The following is a 27,789-nucleotide window of genomic DNA, read 5'->3' as shown; positions in this document are numbered from 1 at the left end:
GGGGGGGGGATACAAGAATAGGAGCTAAAGAATGCTCTCTTATCCGGACTGGCCACTAAACCAACATTAACTTGAATGCCTTGATGCTTCTGGGAGATTAAGAATTGCCCCGAAGGGAAACACTGCAAAAGAAAGGGATTAACAAGAAGTGAGTTCTAAAAACTTTTTTTTTTTTTTTAAATTGTAGGCAAGCCAGAAATAGAGAATAACAGCTGAAGGGAAATTAGAAAGAAAATGAAACTCCTGCAGACGATAAAGAATTGAGAAGGTTCAGATCTCTCATGAGATTATTACGGCTAACAACCCAATTCAGAGAAATGAGAGATACATGTTACCATTTCTAACCCCTTATAGCATCAACAAATCTGACTACCTACAATGTGGAAAACAAACGTTACAGGCAAGTATTTTAATTGTACTGCTAATTCCGTTGTTTTTACTCTTTGTTTAAAGGTACACTGTGTTCAAATGGCTGAATGTTTTTGTTTGGGTTTTTTTGCATTGAGCCCACTCAAGCACATCACTGTGGAGAAACCTGGAGTGGGTGACTACAGGCTTTTCTCCCTCAGACACCTTCCAAATATTCTCAACCTCACAAAAATTAACTAGAAAATCGGTACAACATTTGTTTTTCGTTATTTTAGTGTTCCGTGTGAGAAACTGTGTGTGACTCATTACAAATGTCTCTCACGCACAGTTATTTGGACTGAGAGGTTGCAGCTTTTCCTGCGTAAGTATTTTCTTCCTCCCACCCTGCAGGAACATCTTGCCTTGCTGCTATCTGCCTCTTGCCAAATGGGACACCTTGCTGCCTGTGGGGCATCAGCCAGGGGAGCATCTTCCTCCTGTCTGACACTCGCACCACCACTCGCCAGGCTGACGCTAGCAACTTCGCAAGAAATGCATCCCACTGCTGCCGGTCCGATGTCCTGGACGCTCCCTGTACGTGTCAGGTATATGAACATGTTTAAAAATTGAGGAGTGTGAAAGGGTCACATTCTTGATTACCAGCTTGGGAAGAGTTACAAAAGAGATGTAAAATACGAAAGCAAAGTTGTCGAGCTTGGCTTCCCAAGGAAACCCTTCCTAGTTCTTGCACTGTCTTGGTTCACTTGGCAGGTTTTCAAGCCCCTCCTGTACCCATAGCTAACTTGCTTCAGAGAGTTACCTGCAGCTGCATTTCCTCTGTTCCTTTGTTAAAGATGGAGTCCCCCCAGGGCTGCCCACAGCACTTGCTCAGGGCTACCTTCCTCTCCCTTCCATCAAAGTGGAGTATCTTAGTCTCCTATCAGGCATCTCTGCCTTTCAGAATTTCCAGCACTAGTCCTATCAAATATGGCTGTGGAAATTTGTATTCTTCCCTCCTGCTTTCTGGAGTAAAAATTTATTTTTAAGAAATGCAATTAAGCAGGACACCACTCTCCTTGCAGTAGGGAATCAAGTTTCATTCAAATGAGGTTCAAGATTTACTATGATGTACAACTCCAGCTTATAAATCTTACGTATTTCGAAGCATTCAGCATATACATAGCTTACTTATTACCTAATGCCTCTTTTTAGTGTTTTATGGAGGTCACATGCAACATATGAATAATATGGCTGGCATCTAGGATGCCTTTTCCAGATTACTGTCTGTTACTGTTCTGTGTCAGTTTGGGAGTCTTGTCACTACAAAATGCAGTTCCCTCCAGCTGAATTGTAAGCAAAACCACCGAACATAACAAATCTGTATTTCTGGTACTGCTGCAACATCCAATTTCTTTGTTCAGATTCAGATCCATTAAGCTCCAATAACAGACAATATGCCATGTTAAGAGGTGAAAGAATACAGTCCGTGCTTTTTAAAATAACAGCAAGGTTTTCTTTTTGAATTGTTTTAAATATTTCCTACATGTCGCAAAGGAATCTATTGCCTTCTGCATGAAGCTAGCCTCTTCTGCACCGGTACAGGGCAACTTGTACATAAAAAAATGCCATGCCTTGGCACCAACAGCTTGCCATATGAATAATCTAATCATAAGAAGAGACTTGAGAATAGTGACAACTATACTTAGAATGAACTGCACAATAATGTGTTTAAATACTTTTTGGTTGTTGACATAACAAAGGAGATTACATGTTGACCATAGGAAATACCAGTATGATGAAAACAATGGAAGACTTTATTTTTATAGCTCAACCTCTATCTCCTTAGATGTATATAGATATATTTTCTTCAAAATAGTGTGTGAACATAGTCTTAATGGTATAAAGCTGATCCAAAAGAAACATACATTGTAGCTAAAAAATGAGAAAAACAAAACTATCCTTCAAATAATCATTATATCGTAGTTATAAGACATAACACAGTATAGTACTAAAGACAAATGGTAAATTTTAATTACAGGAGATATAAACTGAATTTGCTTAATATGATACATTGAAATTTTATTTGATCTTTTTCATCATTTTAAGAATTACTGTTTAACTTATGATGTCATAAACATTACTCTTAAAATCACTTAATTTTTTTCCAAGATAAAGTATTTCACTATGAATATTTCCCATTTGTTTCATTTAGAGGCACTTTCATCTATTATGAGTTTTGGAAAGGAGCGAAAAAAATCGTGTTTTTGTGAAAGTATCCAGTTTTCTCTGAATTCAGTTTGTTTTTACATGATCAATCCCAGCTGAGCTCATAAATCTCACAGTAAAACTTATGAAACAGCTACAGCAAATATCAGAAAGACAAGAAATGGCTGACCTGACTTTCTGCTCAGGCTATTGCAGGATGAACAGATCAGTTTCCCAGATGTCTATTCATGCCTGGACTGGGGAAGCCATTATAATGAAAATCAGAGTTAAAAGGTCTGGGGCCTTACCTGGCCTGGAGGTATTCTCTGAAAATCCTGTTTTTCCTGGTCTAGGAGTCGCCTAAAGAAGTGACCCCTTGAACAAGGTAAATGAGTTCTTCAGAGGCCTGAAATAAATTCCTAGATGCTATTTGGTCTTTGTTATGTACCCATTTCCCTTGGGTTAATGCACCTCAGCAGAAACAAGAGCTGGAAAACACCACTGTTGTAGTCTCCCATGATGACATTTTAGGCACCCAAAACGCAGATACAATGCCTAACGGCATCCATAAACATACTCTCCATAACACCAAGAACCTATAGCGTGCACCTACAAAGAAGCGGTTGCCTCCATCTCTAAGCACAGCAACATTTTTAAAAATATCTGGCTCTTGGGACAGAAAACTGAAGCTCTGTAGAAACTAGGACATCGACAGGAGATTGAGGCAATACCTTCGGAGTTAATTTGATCCATCGTAAAACCGCACTGCCACAGAAAGGGGTAGCCCTGTGTTCTCCTCCACGTCTCCCCCACCCATCAGTGGCCACCCCCAGGACTGGGAAACGATCCGGGCCAGCAAGGGGCCGGGGGCCGAGCCCTGGGGCCGGGGGGGAGCCAGCAGGCAGGGCTGGGGTGGAGGAGGAGCACCCCCCTTTCAACAGGGGGGCAGACCACTGCCAGGGCTGAATTCGTCGAGAAACCGGGATACCCATCGGAAGTCCCCAACGCCCAGGAAGCAAACCGACCCAAGCCAGGCTGCTGGTGCATTTCAAGTAAACTCCAGTCTTCACAAATTAGCCAGACGATTCTACCTCCAGAATCAGATTAAGATTTAAATTAGAGTTAATTGATTGACAAAATTCTTTCAGAAGTTAATTGTTCACTGAGCTTGCTGAATTGCTGCCTACAAACTCAGAGGCAGAAAACAATACAGATTAAGCACATGGAGAAAGTTTAAATTAATTTTAGAGAGCTGGATCCAATTACCATGAATATTTATTTTACTTTAGGTTGGCACTAACAGAAACATGCATTGCCAATAGTTTAGATATGCAAAGAGAAGAGAAAGATCTAATCCATGACATCAAAACCCACACGCTGATTTTTTAAGGCAGTCTGATTTGCATAGAGTAACTGCACGCTCAGGTATTATTCCAGACTCATTCCTTTTAGGGCTACAGGTTCAGGATAGTTTCCCACCTGTAAGATGCAAATATATATATATATATATATATATATATATATATATATTTATAACCATCCTTTTGGTACCTGCTGAGTTTTTAGTCAGAACTGTTCAACTATGAATGTATATTTTATGCAACAGGTGCCAGAGGAAATGACTTGACTGTAAGTGAATTAATTTATCTTTAAAATAATGTCTCCTTTAGCATCCTTAGTTTGAGAGGAAAGGATCTCTGAATGCTCATCTGGGTTCCAGTGTTTACTCCCTCTGTATTTCAGGGCACGTAACTTGACCTTTCATTCCATGATTTATTCATTTGTAAAATGAAGAAATGTTAACACAACAGCACTAGAAGTTAACCGTTCATAAAATGTTCTGAGGATACCATGCAGTGGAGAGCTGTGCTACACCCTACTGCACACCTTCCCAAGCTACTTTTTTCTTCCTTTTGAAAATTTTCCATCATTTTTACTTTTTTTTTTTTTTTTTCCTAGTTAGGAAATTTACTTTGAACCAGTTTGCTAACAACAAGACCAGGCTTCAGCAGGGGTGAGATAAAACTCAATGGATGCACACAGCTGTTCTCTTCTACTATCAAAATTACATTTTCTTCTCCAGAAACTTATGCAGTAGATGGAGAAGCAAGGAAGAGGAATGCACCATACCAGCTACTGGGTTGGCGGTGGTTCAAGGTGAGAACGCACGGGAAGGTTTCTCAGCTCCAGGTTCCCATGCCGCTCGGCTAACCTGCTCAGTGGACTTTGCGGGGTCAGGTCCCCAGTAGAGCTAACCTGGTCCGCAGCAAGCTGCCCCTGCTGAGCCCCTGAACACCCCTCCGAGGTTAGCACCAGGACCAGCGCAAGAGTAGCAGGGGATGAACGCAGCCAAGGCAAGAGTGAAAGGAAATGATGATTACTTCAGCATAATCTGTACACAGCAGAAATGTGACCTAAGTTTGATTAGTCTTCCTAATCTAAACAAAGGCAGAGAGAAACTCATCCATTTATGAGGAAGCATTTCTCAGGTAAGTGTGAATTCTTATCAAGCGCTATATGTTTTAAGGTTTTTAAAGCACCTAATTCTCCCTGATTGAAACAGAAGTTAGGCACCCAACACATTCAGAAATACACCCATAATTGTCAGCCTTGCCCCATGTATCAACTAGAGCTGTTACCTTGATCAGTTTTACTCCTACTCAAAGTGATAATGAAATGGCAATTTTTTCTAGCTGTTGAAACGCAAGCTCCTTGTTTTCTTGCAGTAACATTGCAAACCAAATAGGTTACAGAAGAAATGAAAGATGGGAAGACAGAGATATGTATGGATTCGTTTTCACAGAACCATATGAGAATTAACGTTGGAAACAACCTGAGATCCTTTAAAATAGGCTTTGGGATCAATATGGATGTTTTTTGAATACACACTTAAGACCACTATTTTTAAACACAAATTATCATATAGCAGCATGACCTCAACATGAGTACATCAAGAGATGGTAGGAGTCATGTTCAAGCTAGTTAAAAAAATCCTGTTGATTTGCTAGATTCTGTAATTATTGATTAACTGTGTATTAAAATATATATTAACTCTTCATAACTGGTTTTAAAGAGTGCATCATTAATAACTACATTTTCTTCTTCAGGATTTCAGACTGGTCTGAGCGTTTCAATTCAAAAGAAAGGTGTTGTCATCCATCAGGCTTTTTTTTTTTTTGCTTTGGGTTGTTTTTCATGTTTGTTTTTTTCCTTGGTTTTGTTTGTTTGTGGGGTTTTTTAATTAACAAGTTGCTATATAACAACTCCTGAGTGCTAGTAAATATTAACTTGCGAACTAGAGGCAAGAAATAAAACAAGTGTGAAGGTGCAACTAGTAATAAAATTGTCTTGGGCACATATATATATAACTGAGATGCTCAAGTGAACATCATGAATTTTGGACTCTATAGAACGCCTGAGAATGAAAACTGTAACTCCTATGAGAAGTGTGGAAAAATGCAAGGAGAAATTGTAAAGAAACAGATGTTGCACTTACTCATAGTAAGGAATGTATCTATTCTATAAACAGCATTAAAGAAACCTAAAAGGGCAATTGGATGACATCAACACTTCTGAGGTTTCCTTGGATTCATTTTAATAAATATCAGGTAAAGGGAGGAATAATTTAGCTGTCTGAATTACTGGATTATGAATTAAAAGTCTCCTTTTACCATTCTGCACTCAAACCACAATCATATTAAGCATAAGACGGTAATATGAATTCTTAAAGAATGAGAAAATATTATCAGTTCTGCAAGTGATTAAGTCTAGCCCAAAAAGAACATGTAAGGCAAATGCTTTGGAAAGCCTGCCTTTTTGTATAAATGACAGATCAAAGTGGTATTAGTAAAATTATATAATCCTGTTAAACTGGATCCTGGAAAAGGAGTAGTGAAAGGCAATTTAGACTCTACCACTTCCTTAAACCACCACATTCTATTTATTTTAACTTGCAGGTCCTTGCAAAACTCTTACTGGCACGTACGTACTTTCCTTTCTGCTGAAATCACAGGACAGGACAATCAGGTTTGTTATCAAAAAAACTCCAACATAACAAACAAGACATGCACACATTTTTCTTCATCTGAGGCATAACAGTCTTCTGCTTTTCACACTGACAAATTTTATAAAGACAGAAAAATTCTCTCAAATTTGTCTTCTATTCTTCACTGAAGACTTAAAAAAACACCAAAACACTCATACACAGATGGATAGAGATTTCTTATATGTCCTGCACACTGTACTGTCACCACAGGACCACCTGCAATCCTCCACTGTCCAGATAGGTGTTCTCAAAAACACCTGGGTAAGCTGTTTGCCCAAGGACTATGTACTGGAGATAAGACGTAATTAGCAAATAAAACTGTTCCTAGCACTCCTCCTTCAACATTAAGTGCAGAGCTGCAGCAGCAAGCTGGCACCTGGTAGAGGGAAATGCTAGATGTGATCATTTCAATTTACACATTCAGCACTACATCCCATATGCTTGTCAATGCGAAAGTGTCAGTGATAACAGAGATACCCTAAGAAAATGCTCTGTTGAAATGCTGACATGAAGTTTTTATGTATGAAGCAGACCCTCTCCTCTGGACCATCTGTAACTTCTTCCTTTTCTCATGGGGCATGTGTTGGCCATAAAATCTTTTCATTAAAAAAAAAAATTAAAAATTAGGTTTGACTTTAAAGAGAAAATTATAAGCCCTTAAACATCATAAACCAAGTTTATATATCCAACTATCATTCACATAAACACACGACTTGCTCAGCAAGAAGAAAATGTGCTGAGCAGGAAAAGTTTGCTGCAATTAGATATAGCAAAATTTATAACTGTGCTGCAAAATTAAAGAGAAGTATCTGGCACTATGAATTGTATCACTATGTAAAGTTAACCAAACTGGCAAAATACAACTGTTTTTGTCTCCTGACTGTGGTATATTTCTCCATGCCTATGTTCTGTGCACTTCTTAAACTCCCAAGTGTTTTTCCAAAACATTTTCCAATTTTTTCATAACCAGAAATTCTTTAAGTACAACAAAAGTAGGAAGCCTACTTTTGTGTGAGAAGTGACGAGTTTGCTGAATTAGGTGACCAAATAAGAATAAGGAAGACAATGCAGAGAAGCTGAATGATTTCCTCTGCACAGCTGAGGTTTGCAAACTGGCATAGATCATCAGAAAAGGATGATGGAGAGGATGGAGGGAGACAAACAGGATGACAAAGTTTACAAGGCAATGGTGTTACTCAGTATACTCCTTAAATGATCTGGAAATGGGGTGAGAAGACAGAGATGGAGAAATCTCCTCCACGATAATGTCTTTAAAACGTGAAGTCTACAAAAGACAAGGCGATTCATGACCACAGTAATACACTCCAAAACCTAAAGATATAACTTAGGATATTAAAAAAGTATTTCATTAAGTGATGAGTTGGTATAAATCAGATCAGACTCAATCACAATGGATAATTAAGAAATGTGCACTGTAAGCAGGCTACTTGGTGCATTTTAGTATTTTGGCACCTTCCTGTGAAGCTTCAAATACAGACTACCAGTGAAAGAAAAATATCTCAACTAGAAGGACGAAGATACAATGAGGCAATTTACAGTTCCTGTAAAAGTGTACATAATCTTAAAATCCCTAAAGCACCGTTGAAAGGACTAGCTTATGTGGGAAATGAGTCCTTTGGAAAAATCTTGTTTCCCTCTTCAGGGCAAAAATCAGACGCAACTCTGACATCTACCCAACCACGCCCTTATAGAACCACAAAGACAATAATCGTATTTGCATTTTTAAACACTTGCAGGCAATTTGGGATACCCTTCACCATCTTCATAACTGAATCAAGGAGATCCAGGCTCTAGATACTCTGACGTTAGATGACAGAGTCCCACAGAGTAGCATGAATGGTGTTAAGAATCAAACTGGTACTAGATTGTAACAAGGAACGACACATTTTAGACCTGTTTTCCCTCCTGAAAATAAAATGCCCATTCCTCTGGCACAGTGGTTTCCCAGGCTCCAGCGGACACACAGATCTCACTGTTTTTTTCACCTATTAAGGGTGGCCCGCCCTGACAGCTCTCATGACCTACACCGCTCCCACGTGTCCAACGCCCCAGTGACACGGTTCAGGGAGGTGACTGGGGTAAACATCTTCCCCCAAAAAAGACCAACTCTCTCCTGCCAGTCCCGCTCCCCGTATCCGTCCACCACAGGACCACCACAGGGATGCCAGAGCCGGCACAAGGGAGCTGACGGGGTGAGAGGGCAGGACTCAGCACTCCCCACCGCCGTCGGATGAAAATACCGTAGCCCCGCGTTCCCTGGCTCGCCCCACTGATGTGCACGTACGCAGAGGCGCAGCCGTGCCCGACCGCGGTGACACCGGCTCCCGGGGCCGTGCGGAGGTCCGCCTGCCCCGGTGCGAGGGGGGGCACCCGCAGCCTTGCCCTTGACGGTCTTCCAAAGGCACGCTGCCTACTGCAAGCATCTTCTGATAATTAAATCTTAGTACTTTCACTTCGGAAAGCAAACACCTGACACGGAGAGGCTGTGCGCATCTCCACATGCTCCAGGGACTTTCCTAAACAACCTGTCAGCAGTACTAATTGAAAGTGTGTAGTGTTAATATGCTAACAGCAGACATATGATCAAAAATACGTATTTTCCACAGAAAATTGGAATTTGTCAGGGGGGAGGGGAGAGATGCACGTGGATCTATTCTTGTGTAAAATTATTCTTTTTTTAAGCATTTATTTGGGATCTAACTTAGAAATTACTGTTACATATTCTAACCATATGCTTCGTAGGTGTTTTTGGTTTTTTTTTCCTCCCTTTAAACAGCATCAAAGCCTTACAATGACCTCATTAGAGGTACTTCAAGTTCTGATCTCTGAAACACAACATACACAGAAAACAACTGCAGTGCTTCTCTTAAAGTCTCTGACTATAAGGTCCAGGTGTATATTCAAATGACACGGGCAAATGTGACAGCTCTAAAACCAGACTTATCAGTTTAGGTTGCTGACATGCTACTGTGGTGCCTGTTCTCCTGAGTCAGCAGAATAAGCATTCTTGTAACCTTCAATACTCTGGTTGAAGAAACCAAAAAAGGTGAGTGTGAAAAACCTGGAGAAGAAGAAAAATAAGCATTCTAAGCCAGGGATGTTAGTCTACCATCATCAAAAGGAGATACCTACCTATGTTGCAGATCTAATTTAGGAGGCATGACTTTATAAATGCTTAAAGAATAAAAATGAAATTTTAGCTGAGCGTACATGTACACACTGTTTAAAAAAACCAAAACATATATATATGTATAAAAATTACCTGTTTTTAAGCTCAAACTATGCAGGTACTTTGTTGAAAAATTAATTCCCAGTGAAGGGTATACATTTGTGTGGGTAATACAAATGGAAATTGATTCCAGAGTCTTTTATTCCAATACCTCCTTCACCTCTAATTCCTCCAAGTTATCTTGAGGATGCAGCATAATTATCATGGAACAGCAATTTTAGATCAATGGGATATTGGAGATGAGAGTTGTATGTCTAAAAATGCTTTCATGTCTAAACCATGAAATATCATGCAGTAAACACAGCATGTTTTGCCTATTTAAATGGTTAACTGGCATAAATAAATGAATACATATTAAAAAATCTTTTTAAGACCTAAATTTTTAGTTAATAAGCTTCTAGAAGAAGTCACCTTATGAAGACCAAACTAAGGTACCACAAAGATGTGAATTACCTTTTTATTGATAGATCTATTGTTAATACTCATGAGAATCACTTGCTCGTGAGCGGTTAACTAATGCCACATTATCAAGATATAAACATGTTGCATAAAAATTCTCAAAATCTTCAATAATGAGCCTTCCTTGTGTTATTTCTTCATAGTGTCATCGGAAACAATTCATTGGGCCTTATCAGACAAGAGTTCCCATTTTCTATCATTCCATTTTAACCTGCCTAATCAGTTGAACAAAAGTACTTTATGTAAAATGATTCCTTTAGTTGCCTTAGCTACAAATCCCTGCAGTATTGTATAATTGAAATCTACTCACGTAAGTTAGGAATAATTAGGACCCCAAATTAAGCCAAACACAAAGTTAATTCAAATAGTCAGCTGCTGTCATTTAAATGGTTACAGAGTTTTATTGTTGCTTAACATCTTTGAATGCTTTTAAATGCACCTTCCCCCCGCCCCCCCGTTACAATCTGATCCCTTACTCCAAGTGGAAATCGGATCAAGAGAACAAATTTTGGTCAGGTCACAATCATTCATACCTTGACCAAAGATTTTCCCTAGTAAAGTTTTTCCCCGTTATGGTCACTAGATTTTTATTATTTTTTTTTTAATCAGCCAAATAAACAAAGGAATTAAAAAGGATGGAAACAGACGAGGCTTTGAGGTAAATAAAGTCAGAATCTTTGAGTCTGCTACAAATGGCATTAACATGACAAACTTTTAATAGCAAATATTTGGAAAGTCTCTCTTCATACTTCAGAAAACCTTTTGTAAAAAGAAAGCAACGTAGAAATGTAGTTAAAATGGATCCATAACAAATCCAAGAGCTAGAAAATAATGCATCAAAGAGGTAAGGTTACATATTATAACTGCAGTTGTTGCCAGGACTGAGTTAGGAATCTACTGATTTAACAGAGTGAAATTAAGAAATAATTTATACAGCAAATTAACTGCTATACTGTTCTATATAATACATATAACAAAATAATTGCTATATTACTAGATTACAGTGTAACTGGTAAAGAAAACACTGGTGGTTAGATGCATTTCTTGATCGTTTTTCTGTCGACACTTAGTTTACACTGCAGAACAAAACACTGTATATTATAAATCCTTTAAGACAGTTTACATATGGATGACTTCCAGACTTTTGTATTCTGGATTTTTAAAAATGTATTTGCACAGATGCTTTTTATATATATGAAGATATATATATCTCTCTCTCTTTAGTATAAAGATATAGAAGATTTAAAGTTTTTTATTACTGAGCAGGATTTGAATTGAACGCCAAAACCAACAGTTTATGCACGATATGCTATGCTGATATATTTAATTTTTTTTTCCAGCTGGTACATTAATACATGAAGTGATGTTTTGTGGACTCTATCCATCTTTATGGGTAATAATCCACATCACAAACCACCCATTTGCCCTCTAGTACTTTCCATGCTTCACTCTTCACGCATGCCAGCCTCATCTGTTGCAAATTAAATGATGCAAAAGCATAAGCAGCAAACTGTTCAGTTTTGTTTACTAAAAGCATACTTGTCTTAAGCCACTAAAAAGCATTATCAATTCTAAGCCACAAACCCACATTTTTCCAATAGACTTTCAATGGTAAATGTTAACAATGGCGCAGAATAAAGCCTAACTTTATTCTTAAAGTAACATTGTATAATTAAAAAAAGAAAAAGACAAAATATTAAAGGCAATCTGCAAGCCTGAGTTACAGAAAAGAACTGGGGCAGCTCAATGGGGAGAAATAGGAGAAATTAATGTGAAATACTGTGGACGGCAGATCAAGTCACGTGCACAGTCAAACCAGATCAGTGGCAAACAGACAAATCCGACTGAAGCTCAATAGGAAGATGGTTAAAACAGAAGTGATGTGAAATAATGCTGAAGTCTTTAAAAAGCAAACATTTCTCGTTGCTTTTCCAACTAAAAATGCTGCAGATCGGAGAATCTGGTTTCAGTGTCAACTTCCTCTCAGGTTTCCTAACGGAATTACTAAATTCAAATTTAACAGGAAAATTGCTCAAACAGCACCTTGCATTAATTGTACTTTCTGCTGGAACAGAACAAAACTACCTAACTCCTGAGAGAGACATCAAAATCCCTGACAAGGGAGAACACAAAAGCCAGCTCTCCTTCCATCATCAAGATCCCTCATAAAACTAGCCGAGTGCTGTATCCAACAACTGAAAGTTATGTGGTCCCCTGAGTTTCTCACATGTATATGTTGCTCAGGCAACAGATGAAAAAAACCCTCATTTTGCTTTCCATCTAGCCTCTCCCCCACCACATTTTATATACTGACAAAACATCAGTGATTATTATACTAGTATAAATTGAGAAAACAAGAAGAATGAAACGTTCCCAACCACCTGGACTGGTCCAAGCTCAGGAGGAACAACCAGGGAATCTCCCCTACTACTGCCAACACACTCACGTGTGTTTACACAGGTTGCCTTAATGTCACCGGGACACGGATGGATCGTCTCCCTGATTGAAAGAAGGGCCCGTGAGCCAAGCTAACATTCATACAACTCTATTTCTTTACACTTCAAAAGAAAGCCAGGAGATAGAGATTACAGAAACACAAAGAGCTTTAGCACAGCTGGGTTTTGGAAGCCAGTGGAGTAGTTCAAGACTCTTTCTGGAAGGGCAAGAATTTGGGACACCTTCAAGCAAAAGGATTTCTTCAGCTCCTATCTATCAGAAAGAACTGCATATTCAATTTCTCATACGAAGTTGTTGGATTTCAGGTATGGCTCATTTACAGAATCACCCATACAAAATTTATCCTGTGTTTAAAATGTAAAAAATTTAGTATTCCTGAAAAAAGTGAACATGATTGTAAAAATATCCAGCATTCATGCATTTCATTCGAAATGTCAATCCAAGGACAAACCATCAATGGATAAACTAGTGCTATCTGTAGAAATGAGTAAAACTGGAGCCAATCCAGCTTTAACAGAATGGAATTTTATCAAATTTGAAGTGATTAGAAGTAAAAATCCTGCAGTATGAATCTACCAACACAGGCACAGAATAAGTACCGTGTAAAACTGAAAGTACAATAAAATTATTCATGAACCTTTACTATATATGTGTGTGTTTTATTTCTTTATCTTCCTTTCTCCTAATTTTATACTTGGACAGCATATAATACAATGAAGTGCTGCTTTAGAGCCAAATTATCCAAGTACAAAGTCATACAATAAACAAAAAAAATAATAATCAGAGGGAGCAACTATAAATACTCTTCTAACCAACCAATGTTGATGAGTAAATATGACACTAATTAACGACTGTAAAAGGCCAGACAATTTTTAAAGTGTCTCGTCCGTAAAGGTTACTGTATAAATATATACAACTGCATAACAACATGTTGGGAGCTCGTATACTATTAAGTGCATTTATGACAGGAGTATGGATGGACAACAAGCTAAGAATTTCTCCCTGTGAATGATTTTATCGCCTCTTCCTCATGCAACACAACCTGGAAGGCTATCACAAACACAGAAGTGGGCACATCCATGAAACATATATTAGAACTGTTTGCCTAAGTCCTTTGTCTGCAGTGCTTTCGTCCTACATACACTCGCTGCTATTAAGACATCCGTACGACACACAATTAGCACAAAATGTATTACTGTTCTGTACAGTTTACTCACAGAGGCAGACCATGAACATCAATGGATCTACTTGCAAGTACAAAACCCAATATGTGCTTGCAGAACTTGGCAATGAATATTAAATCTAAAATCATTATACTTCACGATAATTTTCATAATCTGATCATAAGGACACTAAATGTAATAAGAAAGCCAGTGCTAGGGCATTCACCGATATCAGATGCTTCAGGCAGTTATACTTCCATTTTACACTATGACCTAAAAGTACAATATAAAGACAGACATTGTTGTTAAAGCTATACAAAAAACCTTGTTACTATGACAAACAGTATTCTTCCACTTGACAGAAAACAGAAATGAAAATAATTAAACACTTTTAAAATACAACTGTTAATTAAAATAAAAGATATATTTTTTTCCATATTTAGTAACAGAATACTAATGAAGCCTATTCGTTTTTTAAAAGACATGAGTGTCCAAATTCTGCTATTGTGTTCTTGGAAAGGTACCTTGCCGTAATAAGCTCATCTAGAATATACCCAGATTTATATTTAATAAAAGAAAAGCCCCTCAGGCAGTGGTGTCAGTGCAGGTTAGCTGAAGGTTAAGTCAATCCCCTCTAATTGCAGTGGTCAGCTGCACGGCTCGCCTTGCTCACCGAGGTTACAGCAACGAAAGATGGTAAACTGAAGTAAGAGCTTAGAGGGCTCTGAAAATACATCTGCCCTTAGCACAACACACTGCGTTTCTACAGTTTTACATGTTACAAGGTTCTTTTCTTCTGAATACAGAGCTCAAGAAGATGCAAAATCTCACCTCATAAAAGAGAATGTTTTTAAGTAGCTGAGGAGGAAGACAGCTTATCAAAATAGTAATACCATTATTCATCTCACAGTAATTGCGCATTTATACTTTTTTCTTTGCTTAAATTATAAGATCCTTACATTAACATTTCCTAGCAAATGCTCATATAAATGTACAATAGTACAGTATTTAAAATGGTTCTTCGTGCATTCTTCTACATTTTAAAATAGTGTTGGTTTTGCTTCGGTTTCAAAAACGTAATGTTACAGCATAGGATCCTGCAGACCTCACTGCTCAGGGCATATATGAAAGGATATTCACTGCCAGCACGTTAAAGAATCTCTGGCTTTTCCAGGCAGTCTGTCAGTCTCTATTATCTGGAAATGCACTTGAAAAGTTTAACAGACATTCTTCTTTCAGAAGAGGGTTGGTCTCACTGTTTAAATAAATTTCTTTTTTAAAAGATACCTTGGGCCTACACCTCCCTCACAAAAGGAAAAAGAGATGTCCCAGATAAGTATGCACCAGAATATCCCAGTGAAAAACAGCATTCTCTTCCAGGAAAGAAAACAGGACGCAGTGCAGCAGTTGCTTTCTGCAGAAACGCAACTGCTTCCTTCACACAGATATTTTCTTCTGCATAATCTGCATTAACCAATTAAGAAAAAACATTTTCTAAAGAATCATAAAACACAATAGGTATACATGATAAAAATGAAGATAGTATTGGAAGGCTTATTAGCGTGACCCTCCAAAGGGTGCGGAATAACTGGCTGGCCTTAGTACGCTGGGTGTGCTTGTGGATGCTTTGCAACCTCTATTAAACCAAGTAGTTGCCTACTATCTGCGTGCTTCATAGAGCTCTCACTGTGACAAATTCCCTGACTAGAAATTAAATTAGTGTTCCTATTTGCTCTTGCGTGACTCCGTAATGGGTTTCACCCCTTGTAGAACTTGAATCTGCTAATTAACAGAAGTTGATTTCTTCTGAAGTCCAGGGTACAAGAATTTTTTGAATTTTTGTCCTGGGCAAAATCCTACTAATACTTCCTAGTAAATGTATAGGAAAACCAACGAGCTTCTACAGTTTGTTGAGTACCCATGCCATATGCCTTAGACACTCTGAGTAGCTTGTCAGGAGGCTGAAGATCTGAAGCAATACACTAAAAAGCAAATACCTTTGTAGTGGCCCAGTGCACGTTACCTGTATTTAGTATGTCTTTTCCTTAGTAAATGCACTTACGTTGGATACACGCTTAAAACTGCTTCCAGTTTAACACTCAGCTCCTTGGCTGACATAAGTGAAATTTACAGGAATTTATATTTCTCAGCATACTGTTCATCAAAATGTACATTCAGAGGCAAAGACAGGCTGGATTTTTTTAAAAAAACACTAATGCTGTTTAGGAAAACAGAATTAGATAGCCAATGAAAGCATGACGATTCTTCCTTTGGACAAAGCATAGATAATAATTCATAATAAAATGAATTAAAATTGTATTAAACCTTGATTAAAATAACTATAAGCAAAGCAGATTATTTCAGTGCTTCCCAAGCACTTGTGCTTCTCAAGCAGCTGAAGAGAATAAAACCAAAAGGCATCTAAAGCTAGTCAAGAAGGTGGACTTTGTAAGCAAAATAAAGCTTAAAAAATCGAAACTTGTACAGTCCAAAACCCAATCTTAATCAGACTGTTTAGCTCTGACATCTTTTTTTCATATGCATATTAGTGTATCTGTCTTAACTTGCTTGAAGAGAAACCAATAATATATGTAATAAGCTTTTTACTCTGCTTTGCTATGGAAACAAGGCATGTGTGATCTCACTCTCTGACTTTCTGTATTTTCTCAGATAATTTTTAACTTGTTGGATGAGTTCACCTAATTAGGAAGAGGGGAAAAAAAAGCAAAAAGAGGTGGTGTCAAAAGTAATCCATTTCCTACAATTCATAGGAAACAGGTAAGTAAAGGCATGGGACTCAACTGCATGGGACCCAGAAGAGCACGAAGCCCCTCCTCTTGCGAGACCAGAGATCCAGGGCGGCGTGGGACAGGGACGGACTCGGGCACAGCCACAGTGGGAGCTCCCGTCTCCCCCAGGCCATCAGCCACCGTACGAGGCCAGGCTTCACACAGCTACCCACGTAACTCCGAGTCCAACTGCTTTCCAAGGGAGTTCTTTCAGTCTGTCTTTTGTAATAAAACTGTAGTTTATAGACATACCTACAGCAGAACAGGCTAGAAAAAGGGACAGAAAAATACCTTCGCAAATGACGTTAACGTTCAAGCTCATGACTTCAGCTTTTCTTTCCTTTCTCCTGCCTCGCACCTCTTCCTTATTTAGGGCTGCAATGCTTGCTGTTGATGGTAATAACAATGTTTTTCAAGCCTCTACACAACAATATTGACCTGTTGTTGATCAATGTACCAGCAGTGTATAATAACTCTGTACGGTCTTCCCCTCCAGCTGCCAGCACTCGTCCGTTCCAGGCTCATTTTACCTGAAGGAATGGACTGCTTCAAAAGCATCCCCACCTGGACTGCGCTAGCCAGGAAAAACAAAGCAAAACCAAGACCTTCTTAACTGAAGATACGATTCCTATTTGGACAGGCAACACTAAAATAAATTGCAGCCTTCACATAACTGTGCCTACTCGCTAATTCGCTGGTGAGTTAAAGTTAAGACACTGTGAGAGTAATGAAGTCTTTATCTTGATTGGTAAATGTTTCATTATATGAACAAATGAATCACTTGTCCACATCCAGGATTTTTTTTTTTTTCCGCTCTCTCTCTGTTTAACTGCACAGAAACATTAAAATATAACAGCAGGGAATTCAGCCAGGTTTCATCTCCCCCACCAACTGCAACAACCTGCATATACACATAAGATTTCTATAAAAAACCCTAAGTTCCAAGTGAGAGAAATAAAGATTTTCTTATTTCTAGCAAAAGTTAGATGCTCTTATTTTAACCTTTGTTCATGTTCGTATTTCCAGGCATGAAGTGCTACTAAAGCACGTTACACTTGGCATCTCTTATTACTGAAGCAGAAGGCAATGTAATCTTGTGAGAAAGTGTAATAATGCGGTATTCATTTTGCTTCTGTGGCTGGAAGCCAACTCTATATTAATATTCATTTCCAGTATACAGAGCCACAATATTTCATTTATTTTAAGAATTTACAATTAATTTGGTATGATTCTGTTATCTGCTCCCAATTTCCTTCCCTGTTTCTTTTAGCTGAAAAAGCAGCTCTTGTACAGACTTTTAAAAAGTAAATTCACAACTGAAGCATCAAAAGATTGCTACTGGCTACTAAAAGCAAGAAAAACAGGGACAGAACAAAATGAACTTGAAATATTACAGATGACAATGAAAATTAGCTTTCTGCAAATGGCAAAAACTCAATCTGCAGAAGTTCTCAGCTGACTTTTTCCTTTCCAAACTCAGCAGGTAAAACACTCTTTGCAGCATGCTGTTTGCTACTGTAACCGGACCAGAGAAAGTAAGTTGTCTGCTTTTCCTTTGTTTTCGAATGTTTTCAACCACCACATAGCATTAAACTGCAAGTATGTGAAGCTTTGTAAAATGTACTAGATATAAGGATTTGAAACAATTACAATAACAAATAAAATCCTTAGTATTTTAAAACTTCAGAAAAAACATAAATAGATGCTGCTACTTCCTACACCTTTGGTTTCAACTAGTGCAACCACTTTTGCAATGTAAGTGCATTTATAATTAACACAAGTTATTACCTAACCAGCCAGTCATAAGATTTATAATGCCATTCTCCTAATATGCATTTAACTTCCTTACCTGTTAAAGAGGCTGAAAAGCATTTTACCTTCCAGCTGTTGGCACTTACTTTCCTATAAAAGTGAGATTATACACAAGTCCACAGACTCAACAGACACCAAGAGAGAAGTCAGTACAGCAGCTACCAAATCAGAAATCCCATCAAGGATGCAACCATCCAAGATCTGCAGTGTGCCGCGGGAAATGCCAGTTTTCTGATACATCCTTGCAATTTTTAAGAAGAATGAGGGGAGGGAGGGGAAACCGGCTGTGAAAGCTATTTAAGTGAAATGAGATTTCCCCATGTTCAGAAACCTTCATGAAGACTCCTAGGATGCACTCCCTGGTATATGTGTATGTTCACCCATACATATGAACAACCTATTTCAGCAAAGCTTGTCTGTCAATACAACACAAGACCCGAGTTGTGTTAGTCTAGAATAAATGTTTAGGAAATTATGCACTGAACCATATACAGTACTTAAATTTTTCATCTAGGGTTTTGCCATTTTTGGGGACTAGATCCTTCTTGTTTGTATAGACTTGGGAAAGAAGAGAGGGGGAGGCAGAGCAGCTTTCCTGAAGTATCTCTGAAAATTTAGCCTTAAAATTCAAAGAATTTTGACAGGGTAAGGTATGTATCTGCTTTAAAAGATGGTGAGATCACGCCACAGATGTACCAAAGAAGCCTATATATTATAAACCGATTACTGAATAATGTAAGAAGGCATGGAGGTGCTATTTTATTACTAAACCAGTCCTTTCACCTGTAATCTAGTCAATCAAAATGATTACACCCAGAAATAGCCTCAAGTTCTATACAAATATTTGTAAGTAAGAATTCATAAACCATGTTTTCCTGATCCTTCATTTGTGTTTCTCTATTAAAATGGCCACAAGAACAGCTGGGGAGACACACTAACTGGATAAAATACAGTTTATGAAGAAAAACAGATAAAGAATAGATGATACAACTTTTTTTAAAGAGCTTTTTCCTTCCTCATCTCTTTAAGAGCTATTTTAAGCACCACATTTGACAGCAGTGAAGTATTTTTCCCTTTTTTTAAAAAGCAAAAATATTTTAAAGTAGATGCTATTTCTGTATGCACTTTGAGTTTTATTTCCTGAATTTTAACTTGCATAGTTCTGATCTTAAATGAAGTGTTTGCCGTTTTATTTTCAGCCAGCCAAATTAGAAGAGTAAACCAGGTATTTCATTTGCACTGTTTAGTTATTTCATATCACATTTAACATAGCCATAAATTGCTTCTAAATGGTTGTGCAATGAGAACAGGAAAAAGAAGAATAAACAGGAAGAGTCCAAAAATAAGGCACCTACCAATCAAGGACATTAATACTGTCACTTCAGTTGCCTGAACACTGTGTTTCAGTTTCAACATACCACACTGCATCAAAACCAAAAAAATACATTTTCTTTTTTCTTTAGAGAAGAGACACTTTGTGTCTTATAAATTAAACCTAGAACATGCTACAGATACTTTTACTCTGACAACCTAAAACTTCAAGTCATTTAACAGAAATTAACTGTACAGACCATTCATCTCATCTGCAAACTCAAGTAAAAAATAAACTAAAGCTTACCTTCAGTACACTGCAGGAAGCTGATAATGAGCAGAAACCAAAAACTTTGCATTCTGCAGCCAGAAGACACCATTATTGATCCCTGCAAGAATTTTCTTTGTATTCCTTAATGAATCCAGTTATAAAAGCCCAGCATCATCGAAACCAGTGGTCTGCATTATTCATCTTCATACCTGGAGACGCAGAGGATTTGGAAGAAAAGGAGAAAAAAAATCCATCAATAGCTGAACACCAATAATATGGAATACCAAATCTTACTTGACATGAAGACAGAAATTTTTAATAAAAACTGACAGTACACCTGTACTGTAGCTGGGAATTTGGCAGGTTTGTGGGATGTAATCTCTCAAGGTCAGTGATCATTAAACAGAATGCCAAATAATGATATATGTTAAAGTTGAAAGTACGAATGTTATTGATGTACTTGCACTAAGACACCTGAAAAAAAAAAAAAAAAGGAACACTTTCACTGAGTATAAGAAATTGGATGTGCAGATGACTAGGCTAAGCTTTTCCTACTCCCCAAATCTGACACAACCTGCATTTCTCTACCTCAAAGAACAATAATAAAATTAAATCTAGGGCACTGCCATATTTCTAAGGGATTCGAAACATGGAGTAGCTGAGAACAACAGAGCAACACCACTCAACAGTAAGGCTCTGCGGGTCTCCTCCCTGCCACAGCTCCGGAGTTCCCTTCGTGCCACACATAGGTCGCTCTCCTTGGATGACAAGCAGCAACAGCAACTTTGCCAACAAAATACTCAGGTGAGGAAGCCTCTTCATATGACTCTACAGTTTGCTGTATTTCTACCCAATAAACACCTTCAGAGAAAAGGGAATAAACATAACGGATGAGACTCTCCTGTCCTTAGCCTCTGATGAGATTTGTCTCCGACTGAGAAATATGAACCGAACTGCTCCTGTAAACGATGTACCAAAGGAAGAATTCTTAAAGCTATCATTTGCATTTGAAAAATATAATTACAGTGATAGAGTGCAGTAGCTGTGATAGAAGACTTGACGGCAGAGTGCTCCCTTTCGCTAATGACTTCCTTCTTTTGCCAGCCAACTGAGTAACTATGTACATCCTCTCCATATCTCACTGTAGGAAGCTAGATCATGCTTCAGCCCCGACTATTAGAGTTTGGGAAGCTAGAGAAAAATTAACATCCATATAAAAAAAATATTTTTAACTACAAAGCTGGCTCTATAGATTACAGATATGTGAAACAACTCTGGAAGAATGACTCTCCGAACACTGCGGCAATCACAGATCCAGAGAGCTGAGTCTGGTGCCCCACTGGCTTGGTCTCTCCAAGACCAATGGACAGGACTGTGTGGATGCGTTTCTGAGGTATCTGAAATTAACATTACTTTAAAAACATATAACAAAGACTATGTAAAAATTTAAGTGGCAGGATCCAAGGGCCACTTACGAGTCTTAATAGTACTGGCGCATGTTGAGGGCTTTAAAAATACATTTACCCTTTTGGCGAGGAGAACTGGAAAGGATGAAGAGCACAAAACGCCAGACAAAGAAATTCTATGAACTGTAGATCATTTTCAGAAGTAGAAAGTGTAACTCCTTTTATATTAGTCAATGTTAATATTAATCAATGATAAGTTTGTTCCCTGAGCACACAGACAGCAACAAGACTGACACTCACTTTTTTCCCCCAGGAGAGAAAGACGGGAATTAACAGAAAACATTATGGAACAATTTCTCTGGCTCTCAGTGAAGGCAAGTGACTGTGGCAGAATAGGAGACTATTAAATAGCCAAGTAGGCTTCTTTACTTGGCTCCTCTTTAAGAGGAGTGATGCCACTTCAGTGCAGGCATCCCTCTCACACAACACAAGCATGCTTGTGATTTCTCACACAGGGAAATGAAAGAGAACTGACATCTGAGGCCAACTGATTTTGTATTTATTTATACATAAAAACAAACCCTTTTTCCAATTTCCAACTACAGACAGGTGCTCTTCAATCACAGGCGCTTTTATCCGCACACATTTCAACAAAGAGCATGTGATAGCAAAGGGAGTGCTTCAGTGCAGGACAGGCAGAGTGTGGCTCTGCCTGGCACAGACCCATGTGCCTAAAGGTAAAAGATGTGCCCTCAATTTAGATGGTGATACACCAGCTGCTACAGGACAACCCAGAAGCAGTTATGAAGAGACAGTCATATTGTATCTCTAGATCTTTCACACTGGGCTGAGAGTATTTTGCAACTAAAAAAAAATACATCTAAAAATCCACAAAGGATGCACTACATTCAGCAGAAATTACAATTGCAAAGGAGCTCCTGCTGAGCAAAGAAGAAAAAATTGCCACCATGATATATCCCAAAAAACCCCTGGAGATAGTTCAGCTAAAAGCTTGGGAAGAGCTTGGATTAATTTTTTACCTGTAGCACCCAAAGGAAAAATCATAAAACTATTTCACAGACACTACAGACTAATCAGCATAATTTCAGTAAGCAATCAGAATAATCCAAGAGAATAGATGAGGAACAATAATGGATAAAAGTGAAATTAAGTCAGCCTTCTGATTGCTCCCAGTCTGTCCAGAAGATTTTGACTTCCTGAGACTCAAGTTTTATCATTATTTCCATAACAGATCACTGCACACACAGATTTTGAGACGTTTCCTTTCATTTTCAAGTGGATAGCAACATATCTGTGTGTCGTGGTTTAACCCCAGCCAGCAACTAAGCCCCACGCAGCCGCTCACTCACTCCCCCCCCATCCAGTGGGATGGGGGAGAAAATCAGGAAAAGAAGTAAAACTCCTGGGTTGAGATAAGAACGATTTAATAGAACAGAAAAGAAGAGACTAATAATGATAATGATAACACTAATAAAATGACAACAGTAGTAATAAAAGGATTGAAATGTACAAATGATGCACAGGGCAATCGCTCACCACCCGCCGACCGACACCCAGCCAGTCCCCGAGCGGCGAATCCCCGCCCCCCCCCACTTCCCAGTTCCTAAACTAGATGGGACGTCACATGGTCTGGAATACACTGTTGGCCAGTTTGGGTCAGGTGCCCTGGCTGGGCATGAGAAGCTGAAAAATCCTTGACTGTAGTCTAAACACTACTGAGCAACAACTGAAAACATCAGTGTTATCAACATTCTTCACATACTGAACTCAAAACATAGCACTGTACCAGCTACTAGGAAGACAGCTAACTACATCCCAGATGAAACCAGGACACTGTGCTTTATCCCCCTTAAACTCATCACTTCCCTGTGGGCTTTTTCTAAATTGGGGGGGTGGGGGGTGGAGGTTGTGTTAAAAACAAAAACTACAGTCAAAGCACCACTTGGGGTACCCAACATCTCTCTAGGAAATAGCTGCAAAATTTATGGCAGAGACTTTTTTTTTTTTAAAAACGACTAAGAGTTCCTGACCTTGTAAACTGACTTATTTTAACTATTTTAATAAGAAATCACAGTTTCTGAAAGGATATTGATGTTTCTGTGATACTAAAACCAGCAGAAACTATTCAACTAAGCATAAATGCAAAATATTTTAAGGACAAATTTAAGCGCTTTGTGCAAGATATTGTTCTCGCTAGATTGCTGTAGCCTACAGACATAGAATTTAACTCAGTGTACTGCTGCAAAAAGAATTTAAAATAAACTAACCAGCCCCTACCGGATTATTAGTAACACATGTTTTTCTAAAAAAGCAAGAAAAAATTAAGCAGTGTTTGAAAACTGATGTAACAGGGTTTGGGTTTGCTTCTTTCTTTTCTTTTGAATAAAAACTAACAACTGCACAGTGAACAATTTTTAATGCAACCTCTGTATTTGAGAAATTCTGTGTGGCTCCAAGTAAAAGAACGGTGCAGTTCTGAACCAGCTATTCATCAACATAACAAAAGCTAATCCTGAAAAAGGTACCCAGACATGAGCTGGAGCCAGAGAACACTCTGGCTATAGACACTGCTGTCAGCCACATCCTTCTGACCATCCATCTATCAGCGGTACGGCGACTGTCAGTGGCATCTCACAACAACAACAAATCCCAAACCAAACAAGGAGGACCAGGAAAAGACATATTAAGTTACTTCTTTGTAAACAGCAAAAGGAGACCACGGCGAGTGGCTGTCCTGCGCAAATAACTTATTTCCCCTCAGACGTTAATAAAGCTTTTCCCTGGATCACTGACTGCTTGGGCTTGTGGGTGGGGCAGAAAGAAACTCCCTAGAGCAAAAGGTTGCTTGAATTTCAGAGCGCAATAAAAGCTGGCCAGAAAATTTCAGTTGTAACTTAAATCCCTACCTCTGGGCCATACTGCAGTCTCCCATAGAAAAAAAAAAAAACCAACCCTCTGCTGGAAGCAAGAGCGGTTCACCTTGTTAAGTTTCTTCACATATGTGCTGTTGAAGACGACTGGATCAGTAATGGAAATGTTAATGTTCAAACCTGTACACTGCAAAAGTATTGGGCATCTCTTCATACTGTATTCAGAAGCTGTGCTCCAAGTCCCGAATCTCTTAGTGCCCCTTGCTTCCTTGTTCTTCTGTACTTTTGAAACTTCTTACAGACAGAACACGACCGCCGCAGAATACGTGCCACTCTTGGCCATGCCTCTCCCCGCAACATTGCTCAAGAGCACCCCAGAGATAAGAGAAAGCTGCTCCAAGCATGCTCCTTGAAATGCTTTCATCTTTGAAGAGAAAGACCTCTAAAGGACTGACGCATCCCAACTCTACTCTGTTTAACCTTCCCAAGGTTTTATTTTCAAAAGCCAAGAAAGGGTCTTTTAAGAGCTTCCGGACAACTGACACAGCATGCTCAAGAGCTGCCTTTTCCCTCCTGTTCCGTCCAGATTTTCAGGCAATTAAGACAGAGGGGAACGCAGAGATCTTTCCAGCTAAGCAAGGATGTTTTTCTTTAGCTGGAAGTCTTTCAGACTAACACTGACGTATTTTACAATATAATGCTTAATTTTCCAAATAGTCTTAGAAACACCGCGAAGTGCTTGCAACCTTAGTCAAGCTTTAACATCCCTATTACAGAAATAAAATTTACACTAGCTTTACAGATGATGAGGCACTGAGAGGTAAGGAATATCAGCCACAGCTGCACAGCTTATATGTGCCAAGGAACTAGCAGGACCCAGGCAGTCCTTCTTATAAATCCTGTATGACCTACCTTGCCACACATGCAGCACCCCCACTGCCTTTCATAACCCAGTTTATGAAACTAAGTAATTCTGTAATATATCTGAGACACTCTGCAGAGGAAAGGAGGGGGAAGAGGAGGCAAGGGTGAGTAGATATATATTCATACAATATAATAGACTACTTAGTCTCCTGAGAAATCATGTGTCCACGTGCTTTCCCACCATGAGGCTTTCCCAATTTAAAAAAAAAAGTTAAACTTCCTATAATCTGTAACATAAGAATTTAATTAGTGCAGTGTGATTAGTAAAACTGTCTAAGCCACATTAGTAAAATACTAGAATGAGACTAATACTGTTTATGGTCGAAGAGCTACAGTTTTATACCTATCTGCAGTGAGACCCAGCTCTAGTTTTCAACAATGAACATATCTTCAGATGCATCCAATATAAGTTATTCCTAAGTCTTCAATACCGTTATTCAAAAATTGACTTACATTAATAACTTTGCATTAGCGCTACAGTACCAGATTGTAGAAAATCTTCAAATTTACAAGATCTTACAAAAAAACCCTGAAGACGAGCAAGACCCCATGCTGATTTAGTTAGCGTCCTTCTACTACCTATGATAAACAATCAATGCCTGATCTGTTCCAATTAAACAAGTTGCATATTGCAAGAAGAAAGGAAAGGCTAACTCTGCTCCGTCTAAAATTGGTTAACAAAGACTTATTTTCCACTGAAAGCAATTCAATGCTTAAAATGTACCAGAGAGTCTTACCTTCAATTCTGTATTCAACAGTCCCTACTAATTGTCACCTTGAACACTGGATTTCTAACCCAAAACATCTCTTCCCAAGTTGCATGGAAGGAATATAGTATCAGGAAAGGGAATAATACGGTAAGAACAAGACTTGACCAAGGTCATCCAATCTTGCAACAAAAAAAATTACTTCAATGCATTTAGCTGCGCCGTGCTCTGAAGTGACACACCCATGCTTGAGGAATGCCTGAAACAGCGCGCAATAAACATGTACCCTGAATGGAGAATGACCACAGAAATGCCCACCGCACACCAGCCTGGGTTCCCAGCTCATCAGTGCAGCAGATCATTCAAAATACCACACCTACCTATGCAAGACATGACACTGAACGGTGTGCTGACACTATTTTAACAGCGCAACATCACAATTTAGTCCATCAGTCTACAGCAGCTCAGTGGTCTACCGCAATCATTCACAGGGAAAATAAATAGGATTTGAGGGGAAAAGATGAAGATTTTCCTTTCTCATCAGCACTCCAGTTTGGCTTGGCCTCACTCTTGTGTTTTACAGACAAGTTACACGCCGCTCCCTTCCCAACAAGCCAGCTTTGCCCCTTCTTGTTAACACAGGATAAAGCCTGGACACTCTAGGGAGTTTTCATTCAATAAGCCAGCAAAGTAAACCTTTGCTAGCGCTAATAAGAATGGCTTTTTTTGGCTCCAGGCACTCTCCTTTTGCCAAGTCTGAATTTCTTTTTTTTTTGCCTTTGCTAAATGCTCAGAATCCGGGGGGTGGGGGTGGGAGGTGTCACTCAATCCTCATTGCAAATTCCCTGTATTTCACCTGAATCGACACCGTACCGCTACATCAGACCACCTCCACTCAAACAGTGCAGGTAAAACCTTTCTAACGCTTCTGCCCTCCATGTCACTACATCTTCATGGGGTCTCAAAGATACATCCCCAGCATCCAAAGAACAGGGGGAGGGAAAGGGATGCTGTAAGTCAATTACAACCGTTATTGGCTGTAATATCTTAGTGTCACGCTGAGCATGTTAAATATGCTGATCACTTTGGACACCAGAGGCACAGTCTGAGGCTGTTTGCCATTCTCTTCATTAAACTGCAAAACAAATAGCTCTCATTTTCAAACCTACGTAGGACAGATTTTATGAACATCAAAAATAAACAAGAAAATAATGAGTAGCTATAAAAAACACCGAGAACCATATGACAAACCAAAACAAGCAATCGTAACAGCTGAAGAAAATTCAAAGGCTTTTCAAACTTCTCACGGAAGAGAAATCCTCAAAATAATCTATTTATATTAGAAGATATCATTCCTTTCCCTCAAGGAAAAAAAAAAAATCACCAGACTAATGTCAACCAAAGACACTGCAGTCTTGTAAGACAGTAAACTGTTTGTTGACAGCCTTGACAAGGCTTTGCAAAGGCCCGTATTTCTCAAAGCTGTTATGCCACTTAGCTGATCTCTTTTTTTTTCCTCCCATCCAGTGTTTTTCACAGGCAAGGACTTGTTTGAAGTGGAAGTAGACTGAGAAACAAAACAAACAGAACGAAGTCCTGGGACTGTGGTCAGACGTGTCCGTACCTGTGCAGCGATGTGGCGTTTCTCTAGCTGACTGCAAGGATTTCAACGCACCCGCTCTGCTTTATCACCGCTCATCACTGGGCTTAAGCAGGGACAGGAGTTCAGCTACGCCCTTCACAGCTGACAC

General features: G+C 38.9%; 1 protein-coding gene across 3 annotated transcripts in view; it reads right to left on the bottom strand.

Moving 5' to 3' along the window:
• Positions 1–20,318, bottom strand: part of LPHN2 (latrophilin 2) — a 128,087-nt gene extending 107,769 nt beyond the window's left edge. For 2 of the 3 annotated variants that reach the window (XM_010582560.1, XM_010582562.1), the window contains exon 1: positions 20,147–20,219. In XM_010582560.1, the coding sequence (XP_010580862.1) occupies positions 20,147–20,219 (73 nt within the window). Of the gene's footprint in view, positions 1–20,146 lie in introns of all 3 variants that reach the window. The other variant, XM_010582561.1, reaches the window with a different exon arrangement.
• Positions 20,319–27,789: the final 7,471 nt, after the last annotated feature.

This window comes from Haliaeetus leucocephalus, unplaced genomic scaffold, assembly GCF_000737465.1.
Source record: "Haliaeetus leucocephalus isolate CR32 unplaced genomic scaffold, Haliaeetus_leucocephalus-4.0 Scaffold848, whole genome shotgun sequence".
NCBI classification, from domain to species: Eukaryota; Metazoa; Chordata; class Aves; order Accipitriformes; family Accipitridae; genus Haliaeetus; species Haliaeetus leucocephalus.
Note: the sequence above shows the minus strand (reverse complement) of the source record. Positions and strands in the feature narration are given on the sequence as shown.